Source organism: Stigmatopora argus, chromosome 24 (genome assembly GCF_051989625.1).
Source record: "Stigmatopora argus isolate UIUO_Sarg chromosome 24, RoL_Sarg_1.0, whole genome shotgun sequence".
Taxonomy (NCBI): domain Eukaryota; kingdom Metazoa; phylum Chordata; class Actinopteri; order Syngnathiformes; family Syngnathidae; genus Stigmatopora; species Stigmatopora argus.
The window spans coordinates 4,190,263-4,204,668 of record NC_135410.1 but is presented as its reverse complement, the minus strand read 5'-3'; the positions used below and the strand labels follow the sequence as shown (position 1 = coordinate 4,204,668).

Sequence of the window (14,406 nt, the reverse complement as noted above, 5' to 3'; positions counted from 1 at the left end):
GTGTGGAGCGAAAGTGTTGTACGCTAAGTAACAAAATGAAGGAGCACTCAGGTGTGGACACCAGTTGGTACTCTGACTGGTTAAACGTCTTTGGCAAATACAAAAGCTTGATTGCATCAATACTGGTTTCTATCGCTGTGTTTACCGCTATTATGGTGTTATGCGGATGTTGCTGTATTCCATGTATCAGATCATTAACTGTCAGAACAATTGAACACACGTTGGGGCCACGCACTCCGGGTGGCCAGTACATGATGATCCCTCAGAAGGACCCCCAGGAGGCGGAGACAGCTGTGGCCCTCCGGGAGTTCGGGATGTGAGTATGGGGGGGTAGCCTCAGGGAAGCTGAGGCCAGGAGGAGAGTATTAATTTTTTACTGATTTTTTACTAGAATGAAATCTTATACTGATTTTTAGTTTTCTACTGATTTTTTAATTGTTTACTCATTTTTAGCTTATGGCCATTGATTTTAGCTCGTGTTTAACAATAAAACAAGGTATTTGAGTGATGACCTCAGTCGTATGAGGTCATGAGAGGGAATGAAGGAATAATAGTTTACAGCTTAAAGAGAGTTCATTAGATCTCCCTGCATTCCTGTGGAATGTTGAGTGTGTGCGGGGGTCGCGGACAGGATGTGGGGGTTGGAATGGACTGTTTGCAGGAGCCAAGACAAGATAACAAAGAAGCAGTTGCTGGACAGGAAAAGTACAACTGGGCGGAACCGCGAGGAGCTTCGGCGTGAAATAAAGACCAATGGCCAGGAGGTCTTCGTTGTTGTGTTATTTGCATATTGTGGACTATAACTAAGTTCCTGGGCAACTCAGAAGGAGAACTACGACGACTGGTGGCAACAGAGACGCTTAAAAATGGACTGAGAGGAACCTGAACCACAGGCTTATGTATTAGATTTGTGTGTTAGAAATAAATCCACCCGTGTGTGAAAATGTCGGCTTCCTGGTACCTTTCTATTGCAGAACGAGCGCGCAAATTGTTGGATGAGTGGCAGTCGGGTAAGGTTACAAATTGGAGTCAGATTATTAACTTAACTTTAATATAATTATAGAGAAAATTTAACCCAACACCATGAATACTTATTAAATAATTCCAAATTGTCTGTTATCTTCCTTTCATTGCTTTTCCCCCTGGTTGCACTGCTTCCAGATGTGTGTTTTCATATTGAAGCATTTGACCAATAACATTTCAGCCATTATTTGTTGCCAGGGTCAGAAATCTGCCTCAAGGCTTTCACAATCAGTTCTGCAGGCTCTGCTGCATTAAACAAGCGTCGATAAGACTGTTGCTTTAACCAATCAGATTTCGAGTTAGCAACACCACAATGCCTTCTCGCAGGCGTAGGGATACGTCATTGCCTTCTCGCAGGCGTAGGGATACGTCATTGCCTTCTCGCAGGCGTAGGGATACGTCATTGCCTTCTCGCAGGCGTAGGGATACGTCATTGCCTTCTCGCAGGCGTAGGGATACGTCATTGCCTTCTCGCAGGCGTAGGGATACGTCATTGCCTTCTCGCAGGCGTAGGGATACGTCATTGCCTTCTCGCAGGCGTAGGGATACGTCATTGCCTTCTCGCAGGCGTAGGGATACGTCATTGCCTTCTCGCAGGCGTAGGGATACGTCATTGCCTTCTCGCAGGCGTAGGGATACGTCATTGCCTTCTCGCAGGCGTAGGGATACGTCATTGCCTTCTCGCAGGCGTAGGGATACGTCATTGCCTTCTCGCAGGCGTAGGGATACGTCATTGCCTTCTCGCAGGCGTAGGGATACGTCATTGCCTTCTCGCAGGCGTAGGGATACGTCATTGCCTTCTCGCAGGCGTAGGGATACGTCATTGCCTTCTCGCAGGCGTAGGGATACGTCATTGCCTTCTCGCAGGCGTAGGGATACGTCATTGCCTTCTCGCAGGCGTAGGGATACGTCATTGCCTTCTCGCAGGCGTAGGGATACGTCATTGCCTTCTCGCAGGCGTAGGGATACGTCATTGCCTTCTCGCAGGCGTAGGGATACGTCATTGCCTCCTCGCAGGCGTAGGGATACGTCATTGCCTCCTCGCAGGCGTAGGGATACGTCATTGCCTCCTCGCAGGCGTAGGGATACGTCATTGCCTCCTCGCAGGCGTAGGGATACGTCATTGCCTCCTCGCAGGCGTAGGGATACGTCATTGCCTCCTCGCAGGCGTAGGGATACGTCATTGCCTTCTCGCAGGCGTAGGGATACGTCATTGCCTTCTCGCAGGCGTAGGGATACGTCATTGCCTTCTCGCAGGCGTAGGGATACGTCATCGCTTTCACCAACTATGATTGGCTAGTGATAGATTGGACTAGCCAGAGCTAACAAACTGTATCTGGAGCGAGCTGCACAAGCAAATATATTGTTGTGTTGATTTAAAGCCATTTTCAAGACGGACTATGCTAGAAATACGACAGGACAGGCTCGAATTTCAGCATTAGCTTAGATGGCGATAGACAAGAAGGAAGAAAGAAAGGAGGATGGATATTGTGTAAAGATAAAAAGGATTTTTGGTGAGTAAAATATGGCCATATTCCTAAATAATATTTCAATTGTATGAAATTACTGGGGAAAGTCGTCCTCCGGGCCCGGTTCTGATATCTGAAAAGCTCCAGTGTTTGTATACTGGGCCGCTCAGACCACAACCTGGTCCATCTGAACCCCACCTACATCCCTATGGTGAGGAAAATAAAACCTACCAGGAGGATCATACAAAGATGGACCTAGGAGACCAGCATGGTACTGAGGGACTGTTTTGAGACCACTGACTGGGAGGTGCTGTGCAATTCACATGGTAATGACATTGACAGCTTGACCCACTGCATCACAGATTATATTAACTTCTGTGTTGAGAACATTGTACCCTCCAAGAAGGTCCGTTGTTTCTCCAACAATAAGCCGTGGGTCACCAGGGATCTAAGGGCCCTCCTGAACAAGAAGAAGAGGGCTTTTAGGTCTGGGGAGAAGGAGAGCCTGAAAATGGTCCAGAAGGAGCTGAAGAGAGAGGTAAGGAAGGGTAAGACCATCTACAGGAGGAAGCTGGAGAACCAACTCCAGAGAGGCAACACCAAAGAGGTCTGGAGGAGCTTGAGGACCATTTCGGGCCATGGAGGCAACCGCGAGAGAGACCCGGAGTCTGGCGGCAGGGAGTGGGCCAATGAACTGAATCAGTTCTTTAACAGATTCAGTCCTGAATGATGTTTTTTTACCTCTCCAGTGCGTTCAACACCATTCAGCCGGTCCTACTGAGAGGGAAACTGGAAGAGGCTGGAGTAAGGAACCACCTAGCCGCATGGATCATCGACTTCCTATCTGACAGACCACAATATGTGAGACTCCAGGACTGTATGTCTGATGTGGTAGCTTGCAGCACGGGGGCCCCACAAGGCACAGTGCTCTCTCCACTCCTCTTCTCCCTCTACACATCGGATTTCCAACATAATACAGACACCTGCCACCTCCAGAAGTTCTCTGACGACACCGCTATTATTGGACGAGTGACGGACGGGAACGACCTGGAGTACAGGGGAGTCATCACAGCCTTTGTTGACTGGTGTAGGCAAAACCACCTCTACATCAACACCAGTAAGACAAAGGAAATGGTCATCGATTTTCGGAGGAATCCTCAACAGACCACTCAGGTGAACATCCAGGGTACAGACATTGAAATCGTGGAGAATTTTAAGTACCTGGGTGTTCACCTCAACAACAAACTAGATTGGTCCACAAACATAGATGACCTGTACAAAAAGGGGCCAGAGACGCCTCTACCTACTGAGGAGTCTACGGTCCTTTGGAGTGTGCAGGACACTGCTGAGGACTTTCTACGACACTGTGGTGGCATCTACAGTGTTTTATGCAGTGCTCTGTTGGGGATGCGGGAGCACGGAGAGGGACAGGAACAGGCTGAATAAGCTGGTCAGGAGAGCCAGCTCTGTTCTGGGCTGTCCTCTGGACTCTGTGGAGGAAGTGGGAGAGCGGAGAATGCTGACCAGGATGATGTCCATCATGGACAGCACCTCCCAACCCCTGCATGAGTCTGTGGAGTCCCTCCGAAGCTCCTTTAGCAATAGACTGCAGCACCCTCATTGCAGGAAGGAGCGCTTCCGCAGATCTTTCCTCCCATCAGCTGTCAGGCTCTTTAACAAAAAAATGGCTGAATGTTGAGACCTACCGTATGCATGCATGTATATTTATTTGTATGTATGTATATATGTGCTAAGCAACACGCTTATTTATTTACAAATTTATTCATGTATTTATTTATTAACTTACTTTTTACCTATCTATTTATGTCTAAAATACCTTTCCTATTCCTGCATCCTCACCCTCTTGCTACTGTGACAACAAAATTTCCCGAATACGGGATGAATAAAGTTATCCAATCCAATCCAATCCAATCCAATCCAATCCAATCCAATATATATATATATATATATATATATATATATATATATATATATATATATATATATATATATATATATATATATATATATATATACTATACACACACACACTATATATATATATATATATATATATACTATACACACACACACTATATATATATATATATATATATATATATATATATATATATATATATATACTATACACACACACTATATATATATATATATATACATATATACATACACATATATACAATACACGTATATACATACATATACACGCGCGCGCGCACGCACGCGCACACACACACATTTACAGGCACGCGCGCACACGCACGCACGCGCACACACACATTTACACGCACGCACGCACGCACGCACGCACACACACACACACACACACACACACTTATACATACACATTAACATACTGCTTGAAATAAACTCCTAACCCATTTATACAGTAGCCAAAGGGCCGTAAATTAATGTACATAAAACCAAAGACATAGACGCATTTTTTTCGTTTAAGTCATGAAATAAAATAAAATTTGAAGTTGGACTTTAATAAATAAATAACTTTGTATAAGAGACGTCCTCACCCATATTCAAAGTTTTTCAGCTTCCTATCAAACATCAATGGTTTTCCTCGCCACTTGTACACACGACGGACTCGCTGTCTCGTTTTCATTCTGAAAGGTTAAATAAAAACACTGCTATCTGTCAGTTCTGAAGCGTACAACACTCCTATCTGTCCGTTCTGAAGCGAACGAAGTGTTGAATCTGTTAAAAGTTGACCGCAACAGACACTGCCAAACTTAATTCCAGCCGTTTGCCCGCTAATATTACGTCAGCTCCACGCGCAGTCTTCTTCTTTAAATTAACGGGGGTCTATTCAACCTCAGATGAATACTGCCATCTACTGTACAAATGGGATAAATATAGTTGAATGAACTTCAGCATTTTGACATGTATTTCAACAAGGCTGCTGAAAAAAAGCAGGATCCACAATCAGGCAAACTGCTTCTTATCAGACGCACACAGAACGATCCACCACTCCTTGGAGCCTTAAGAATAAAAAGATTAAAAATGCAGACTCTTAACATATTATATATCATTGTCACATACAAAAATGAAATCAAAACATACCAATCACTGTTAATTATATTCTACCAGTGTGGTACCATAATTATATAGTTATTTTCCTTACCATTCAATTTAATCCTTAATATATTTATTTTTTTATTATTACCATTGCCTGTTTAAGATCCTCCAGGCGGAATAGTCTCTCTCTTTTTGTCCAACGGTCTTACATTGTTTCAAAAGTGATCTTATTGTGCTTCACTGAGATAAGGGTGGAGTTGTTTTCCTTGGCTGTGATGTCTGTCACCCCGCTAAATGGCCTGCATGTTTAGGCCAGGCTGGGAGTAAAGTTCTGACTATTTCATCAGGAGTCGTGAATCCTCTATCACCCGCCCGAGAATGTGGGTTTCAACCTGCTCGGGGTGCGACAATCCATATTTCCATGTTTAGCTTTCCGCCCGCTATACACAATTGTTAATTGCTCGGGAGAAACCCCAGGAGGGAAAGTTCAAAGCACAATAAATTCATCTGAATGAAGTCAGCCAATTTCATGCTTCTCGAGATTTTACCACCTGGAGATCCCCAAACAGGAGCTGTCTTCAAATTCCTACAACATGAAATGTAGCAAATCATTATTACACAGAAATAACAGTAACATGTCCTTTTGGCCATATTGATAACACGATTGCAAAGTACGTTCATTCATTCATCCATTTCTTTTTTCTGTCACTATAATGAAGTAGATAACATTTAAAAATTTGATGAATAATGTATCTGATCACTTTAATAAAATTAGCGTGTTTCTCAATTAGAATAAAATAAGCGTGTTTCTCAATTAGAATTGACTCCCATTTATGAATTATTTTCCAACAGGCAAAAGTGAATTTGAATATTAGTGGGTGGTTTTCTGTTGGGGTTATTCTGGATAATATTATAGATGTATGCATTGTAATTACTTTTGTATAAGAGTGTCTTTAATTTGAGACTGGGGCAAACTCGAGGTCACCCTCCAGGACAGCTGGCTCCAGCTTGTTGACGCTCCAAGGACTGTTTACTGGGAGATACACCTCGCAACCCAGACACCCAGATGCAAGTTCGCAATGAAGATCTACGAAGGACTCATAAATTGCTTTGACTGGGACGCCGGCAGTTTACCTTATAAAGAAATTATTATGCTTATACTGCAAATTCTTACGCAGGTGTTTTGGTTTCGATCTAATATGAGCAGTTGTTTTTTTACCTTAATGGTGTTATTCGGTTAGCTTATGCAATTGTTTTGAATCAGATGACATTAAATGTTTTGAGTATGTCGCGACTAAATGGAGAGAAGAGTATGCCGCTCGTCAGAATCCTCTTCTGCAGCATTCCGTGCACTCTCGGTTGCAATGGTGTACCCCTCCTCCATACTCCGTCTCCATTTCTCCACATAGTCCTGCTGACCATTTGTATCTGACTTGTTGCACAGTCAAAAAGCATGTCAACTGGAAGCCTCGGCGATCTCCCGAAAAGCAGGTAAAATGGTAAATAACCTGTCACATCACAACGGGTACAGTTGTATGCATGCACAAGCTTGTTCAAAGATTCCTTCCAATTCGATATCTGTGTCTCCGTCAGTGTTCTGAGCATCTGTAGCAATGTCCTGTTCATTCGTTCCACCTGACTATTCCCCATCGGGTGATAAGGTGTTGTCCTGGATCCAGCCATGCCACCGAGTCTATTGGTACCCGGACGTTTCGTCGACGGACACTTGGTCGACGGACACTTGGTCGACGGACACTTCGTCCCCGGACGTTTGGTCTAATGGACGTTCAGTCGCCGGACAGTTCGTCGAACAGACATTTCGTTGAACAGACATTTCGTCAAACAGACATTTCGTGGAACAGACATTTCGTCGAACAGACATTTCGTCAAACAGACATTTCGTCGAACAGACATTTCGTCCAACAGACATTTCGTCCACGGACAATTCGTCGCCGGATTCGCTCGCTCTCAAAATTATAATCATGAGAGAGAGAGAGGGAGAGAGAGAGAGAGAGAGAGAGAGAGAGAGAGAGAGAGAGAGAAAGTTTACTGTTGAAAGCGATCAACCAGGTAATCTCTCGCTCTCAAAATTATTATCATGAAAGAGAGAGAGTTTGTAATTCCATTGACAATGTCAGAGCATTAATATCTAAATATCTAATATCAACAGTCAACATGAATCGGACGTCTACAGATTATATTATTATATTATTTAGATATTAATGCTCTGACATTGTCAATAGCACTCATACACTTTATTTGCAGCCATCAACTATGCAGGTTATCCCTCTAAAGTAGTCAGTAATTCTATTACAGATACAACTGTGGGAAACAGAATTCTCTCTCTTATTTTTATAGAAGAAAACAAAAATACAAAAAACAATACAGGAAGTTATTCATTGTGACTTTTAACCAAGTTATTCAATGTATTCAGTGTTTAGCAATGTTATATGAGCAAACATGAGTTTTTTTCCAGAGATTAATCTGAGTTAAATAAGGCTCAATGAACACCACTTCAAAATAGTACAATGTTTTTCTCTCCTGGTCATCCTTGGATTTTTCTTTTTGCAATAAAAAAGCTCATTATCCCATAGCAAGATCGGAACCCGGACGTCCGGCTGCCATTGACGGCGGTAGACGTCTGATTCATGTTGACTGTTGCGTTATATATCTACTAGATGGAGCTCTAATAACAGAAATAGCATCTGCACCTCAGTCAACATGAATCGGACGTCTACCGCCGTCAATGGCAGCTTATTGATAATGTATTTAATTTAGGACAATAATAGTATAAAAGAGGCAAGTTTGTCTATAGGACGAATTGAAAAACATGTACACAACGCCAATAATACGCAACTTATTGATAATGTGTTTAATTTGGGAAAATAATAGTATAAAAGAGGCAAGTTTGTCTATAGGACGTATTGAAAAACATGTCCACACAACGCCAATAATACGCAACTTATTGATAATGGCATTAATTTGGGACCATAATACTATAAAAGAGGCAAGTTTGTCTATAGGACGAATTGAAAAACATGTACACACAAAGCCAATAATACGCAACTTATTGATAATGTGTTTAATTTGGGACAATAATAGTAAAAAATAGGCAAGTTTGTTTATAGGTCGAATTGAAAAACATGTACACAAAACACCAATAATACACAAGTATTGATAATGTGTTTAATTTGGGACAATAATAGTATAAAAGAGGCAAGTTTGTCTATAGGACGAATTGAAAAACATGTACACACAATGCCAATAATACGCAACTTATTGATAATTTTGATATTAGATATTTAGATATTAGTGCTCTGACATTGTCAATGCAATTACAAACTCTCTCTCATGATTATAATTTTGAGAGCGAGAGTTTACCTGGTTGATCGCTTTCAACAGTAAACTCTCTCTCATGATTATAATTCTGAGAGCGAGCGAATCCGGCGACAAATTGTCTGTTGACGAACTGTCCGGCGACCAAATGTCCGGGGACGAAGTGTCCGTCGACGAAACGTCCGGTCACGAGTCTCTTCAACTGTGCGAACAACTGATTTTCAAATTCTCTTCCCTGATCATGTTGGATGCGTGAGGGGAACCCAAACTCCAAGGCAAAGTCATTGAAGATCAGGTTTGCAGCAGCCTTTCCTGACTTGGAGGTGGTGGCATATGCTTGGACAAAACGTTTAAAGGGATCAACAATGACGAGGATATATTCATATCCACCTTTGCATCGATCAAGATGAAGAAAGTCAATACATACCAGCTCAAAGGGCTGTGTTGTCACAATATTTGTCAATTCTTTTTAGAGAAGGGCAGGTCTGAGTTACATAATGTTCAATATCAGACTGCATCTACGCCCAGAAGAAGCGATCACGCACAAGGGATACTGTGCGGTCGACACCCTGGTGCCCCATATTATTATGCAACTCTTTCATTACTTTCCCTTGATATTGCTCTGGTAGGACTAACGTTTACGGGTTGTGGTGGTTCTGTACAGAATCCCGTCACTGTCTGTCATCCGTTTGTCACATTGCCTGAGCAAACATTTTGTCTTTGGGCTGAGCGACTTCAACTCCTCAGCTGGTGGCTTACAACTTGACAGTTCATAGTTCAATACAGGACGAATGAACAGGTCAAATTGTTGTGCTTTCCTTACCTCTTCTTTTGGTATGGGGTTGATTAATGCACCAGCTGTCTCATCTGCATCTGATACTGAACAACACATCTGTAAGAAAGGCATAGTCAAAGGGGACATTTCCTGTACCTTGACTGCTTGGATCGTGGCAACGATGGCATCGGGTGGTAGTTCCTCAGAACATTCTTTCATGAACAACTCAACATCCAGCATCATCCTTGACAAAGCATCAGCGTCATTGTTTTCGCTCCCTGGCCTATATTTTATTGTGAAGTGGAAATCAGCCAATTCTGCAACCCACCTGGAAGTGGTTGCATTTAGTTTTGCACTGGATAGAATGTATGTGAGCGGGTTGTTGTCACTACACACAGTGAATGCTGGGACATAGCACAAATAATCTTGGAACTTGTCAGTGATTGCCCATTTTAGAGCCAAAAATTCCAGTTTACCAGCATGTAGGTGATAATTCTTCTCAGCTGCTGTCAATGTGCAGGAGCCATAGGCGATGACTCTAAGTTTGCCATCCTACTTCTGACACAACACTGCACCTAAACCTTGATGTGAGGCATCAGTGTGTACAATGAATGGCTGAGTAAAATCTGAGAACCCTAATACTGGTGGATGGAGCAGGCAGTCAATCAGTTGTTCAAGCGCCTGCTGGTCCTGGTCAGTCCATATGATCAACTTGTTTGAGGGAACGACATGTCTTGTTTCTTTGTCTTTGTTTTGTTTGGGTTGTTTCGGGCATTACTCTGGTCTGTTTTCAGAAGGTCATACAGACAACTCGCTCTTCTGGAAAAGTATTTAATATGGTGTAACAAAAGCATTCAGTGCTCGACATTCCTCAGACATAAATCCCTGATGATATGCCTTCTCCTGATCTAGGAGGGAGAACCAGGAGTTCCCGCCCAAGCTGTCCATGATGTCTTGGACTTGGGGATAGGCTGTCGATCGGGATGTGTCTTCCTATTTAGGTCTCTATTGTCTACACATAACCGAAGAGTTCCATCTTTTTTTCTGACACACTCGACCGGCGAGGAGTATGATGAGTTTGACTTTCTCACCCAGCCCTGTCCTATTAATTCATGGAGGTAACCCTTCATCTCCAGGCACAATGGTCGTGGCACTGACATGTAAGAACACTTGACTGGCTCAGAGTTTTTGAGAGAGATGGTCATTTGCAATCTGTTGATACAGCCAATGTCATTGTCCGAGATTGAGAAGGAGTGACACTCTTCTCTCAGCATTGTTTTGACTATCTGTCTCTGCTCCTCTGTCAGGTGACTTACATCTACAGGTGGGTCCCATTGTTCATCTGTATTGGATGGGGTGTTAATGCTGGTGTGGTTCACTGTACTTGGTGCTGGGGCTGGTTCACAAATCTCAGCGGGAAGTACAGTCAAATTTTTTTGTATTGTGCCAATTACAGTGTGCACGAGTAAGAGAATATCATGGTCAGTTGGATTTTAGACATCAATTATGATGACAGGGAAACACCCTTACCCTGACCAAAGTGTCGTTGAACTCAAGACCATCTGGCCACTGGGAGTTCATATCTGGCTGAAAAAGTATACTCATGTCCTCTTTAAAAGGTTAGGCAGCTATACGACACTCTATCTGAATAATGGTGTGTTTTGGTGCTAAAACCCTGTTTTTCTTAGTTCTCACTACATACTAGTCTATCTGTTTTGCACAGACGGCCTGTATATAAGGCCTCACCTTGTTTCCTTTGAGACTTGGGAAAGCACTCCTCACAGCAGGTACTGTTAATGCACTTCAGTCTGTGCCAGGATGTGTTCAACAACATTAAAACCAATAATGGGGTTGGACAGATGACACCCGCTTTTTCTAATATTTCTGAGACATTTCTCAGTTGCTCGTCAGGTAAATATTCATCTTTCCACCTTTCGTCAATAATTGACACTTGGGAACCTGTGTCCCATAATGCTTGTAGTTGGTGGCCATTTAGATAACACTGAACAAGACATTGCCTTCCAACTAGGGTGGTAACTTTATGGTGATGACCTATTGCGACAGGGGGTGGCAGATAGAGTGTGCCTTGGTCTCTGCTAGGAAGTTCCCCACCGTCACCATCAGTTTGCAGGTAAATGCAATTGTGCTCGTGTTCTGTCCAGTGCTGTTTTTGGCAAAGTTTGGAACAAAGCAATGTCTCTTTGCAGGGTGGGCATTGTCTTAGCCCTCTCAGTGAATCTCCACTGCCACAATGTGTAAATAGTTGGGACTTTTCACCGGTCATGGTTGACACTCGTCACGCAGGGGCAACCCCTACCCGTTTAAAGGGGCTTCTCTTGATGGTCTGTCTGACTCCTCGGATTTTACATCCAGCTTGGAAATGTTCTTCACTTCCACACCGATAACAGTGTGTGCACTGTACATCTCGCCCTCCCTGCTGACAAGCAAAACACCTCCTTGGGACATAAGCAGGGCGGCTAGTGTTCCAGTGGGATGCATGCGTAGGCGGCATTTGAGTGGGTGCTGGGTGCTGGCTGTAGTAATCTTGTTGTGCAGAAGGTGGCTGGGGGTCCCTAACTGGTCTTCTAACTGAGGGTGGGAAGTAGGACTGAGGCTGAAACATAGGCTGCTGTAGTATCTCTTTGATCTGAGGTATTTCTGCATTGAGATCTTTAAGAGAAGCAACACTTAAGTTCAGCTAACTCTGCTAGCATATCAGGAGATACTTTTGGTTTTACTTCCTTCACAGGGCAATTGGTAGGTGGTAAGTCTTCTGACTGTACCCTGCTTACATGTGTCGCTGCCTGTGGTACTAAACTTCTTTTTATTTCTCCTTTCTGTTTCATTAGCACAGGCTACATTTAACCGCTCTAGTAAAAGCTCATTGAAGTCTTACAGTCCAGCAAGAGGGGCTGCATATCTACCCTAACACTGTCACTCTGGAGACCAGTGAGTACCGTGTGCAAGCACATACGCTGGACTAAACTTGGGTCATACTGGAGTCTTGATTCTGACTCTCGAGATGCAAACAGTACCTTCTGCCTAAGACCCAAGACTCGCATTAAGAAACTTTGAGGAGTCTCTTTGATATGCTGCACTTCTGAAGCTAACTGCTTATAGAGGTCAGTTGCACTCCTCTCCTGAAAATGAGCGCGTAGGTTACATTTGAGTGTGGGAATAGTGAGGTTAGATTTTTCTTCCAAGTAGTATAGCCCTGATAGGTACACGGTCGATTGGTCGCCGGTCTTTTGGTCGCCGATTTTTTGGTCGCCGATTTTTTGGTCGCCGATTTTTTGGTCGCCGGTCTTTTGGTCGCCGGTCTTTTGGTCGCCGGTCTTTTGGTCGCCCGGAAGGTAAGTGATAATTACCATTTAAATCGTTGCTCAAATTCCCTAAATACAAACTGCGAATGACTATTTAGTCATACTTAATGCCGTATTAATTATTAGGCTAAAGAAAAGCTCCAAATTTCCCAGACTTTTATTGTTTTTTGTTGGAGAACTTGTTAAGACCCTGACTGACGTAGCTTCTTAAAGGGACAACGCATGTACATACAAACTCTTATACACTCACACGTCGGCTCAGTGAAACTGCTCATGGCCATTGTTGGCTTTTATTGATGCGTAGACCGTGCGTCCATTTTGTAGCTGGGGCAAATCATCTTTGGTTATTGGATTCTCTTCCAATCTTGATCCCTGTTTTTCGTTTGCATCCCTTTTGACTTCATACTTCATCTAATTTGTTCAAGTGGGAACATATAAAAAAAATTTGAATGTAAACAATTGTTTTCTTTTGCTAAATGGACTTAACTATGATGGAAAGTGGAAATATTTGGATAGTTGGATTAAAATGATATTTGAAATGCTGTCTGTACAGGTTTACTGTTTAATGACCGGATTTTTACAATTAGATGCAACTATTTGGGGTATTGTAAATATTTCATAAATGAGTGAATATTTCTAAGGAACAATTTGGCTATAAATATTAGGGAACATTTTCTTTTTATATCATGTTTGCCACATTTTTCAAGTCAATATTTTATAATGACAGGTTTCCGAGAATTAATTTAAATGTTGTTGTTTGTTTTCTTCAGAATTCTAATTAGTGATGTAAACCACCTTCATTTGATATATTTTTTCTTTTGAACTTTATCAGAACTGACTTTGGGTTCATTTTGTTTTGTGTTAATACCTACATTTATCCAAATTGAGTTGATATGCATGTAACTAAATTGGCCTGATATTTAATTTCTGAAATTAACTGTAAATTGTTTTTATCTTTTTGATGTTGAAGTGCATAATTTGTAGGCCGCCTTTACGAAGGAAATGCGTAAGGTGTTCGACCACCCAGTACATGGCAGGGAGACAGCAAGACGCTTGATGTCTCTCCACCAGGGCAGAATACTCGGTCAAGTTTTGTCCCCTCGCCGCTGAGAGCGGGTTTAATGACAACGCTCTCCAGGAAGTATTTCTTGGGGGCCTAATGGAGTCCCTGAAGGACTAGTTGGCATGCCGTGACAAACTCCAGGCTCTCGGAGGAGGAACGTTTCCATCGTCTGTGCTCAGCTTCATGTTTTTACTGCGGGCAGAAGAGTCACCTTGTACGGACATGCCCAGTCGGTAAAAGCAAGGGCTCACCAATAGAGAGGGAAGTGTTGGTGAGCCTCACTACTGGACAATCCTCCCATCCTCCTCGCTCTCCTGGTGGGGAAAGACGCACGAGGCCACCGCATTGGTCGACTGCGGACCGGACGAG

At 43.0% G+C, this 14,406-nt stretch overlaps 1 protein-coding gene across 3 annotated transcripts in view; it reads right to left on the bottom strand.

Moving 5' to 3' along the window:
* The window catches only part of orc1 (origin recognition complex, subunit 1), a 101,308-nt gene extending 96,004 nt beyond the window's left edge, over positions 1-5,304 (bottom strand). For all 3 annotated transcript variants that reach the window (XM_077594751.1, XM_077594752.1, XM_077594753.1), the window contains exon 1: positions 5,039-5,304. In XM_077594751.1, coding sequence (XP_077450877.1) covers positions 5,039-5,127 — 89 coding nt within the window. In that variant the 5' untranslated portion in view covers positions 5,128-5,304. The remainder of the gene's footprint in view (positions 1-5,038) is intronic.
* Positions 5,305-14,406: the final 9,102 nt, after the last annotated feature.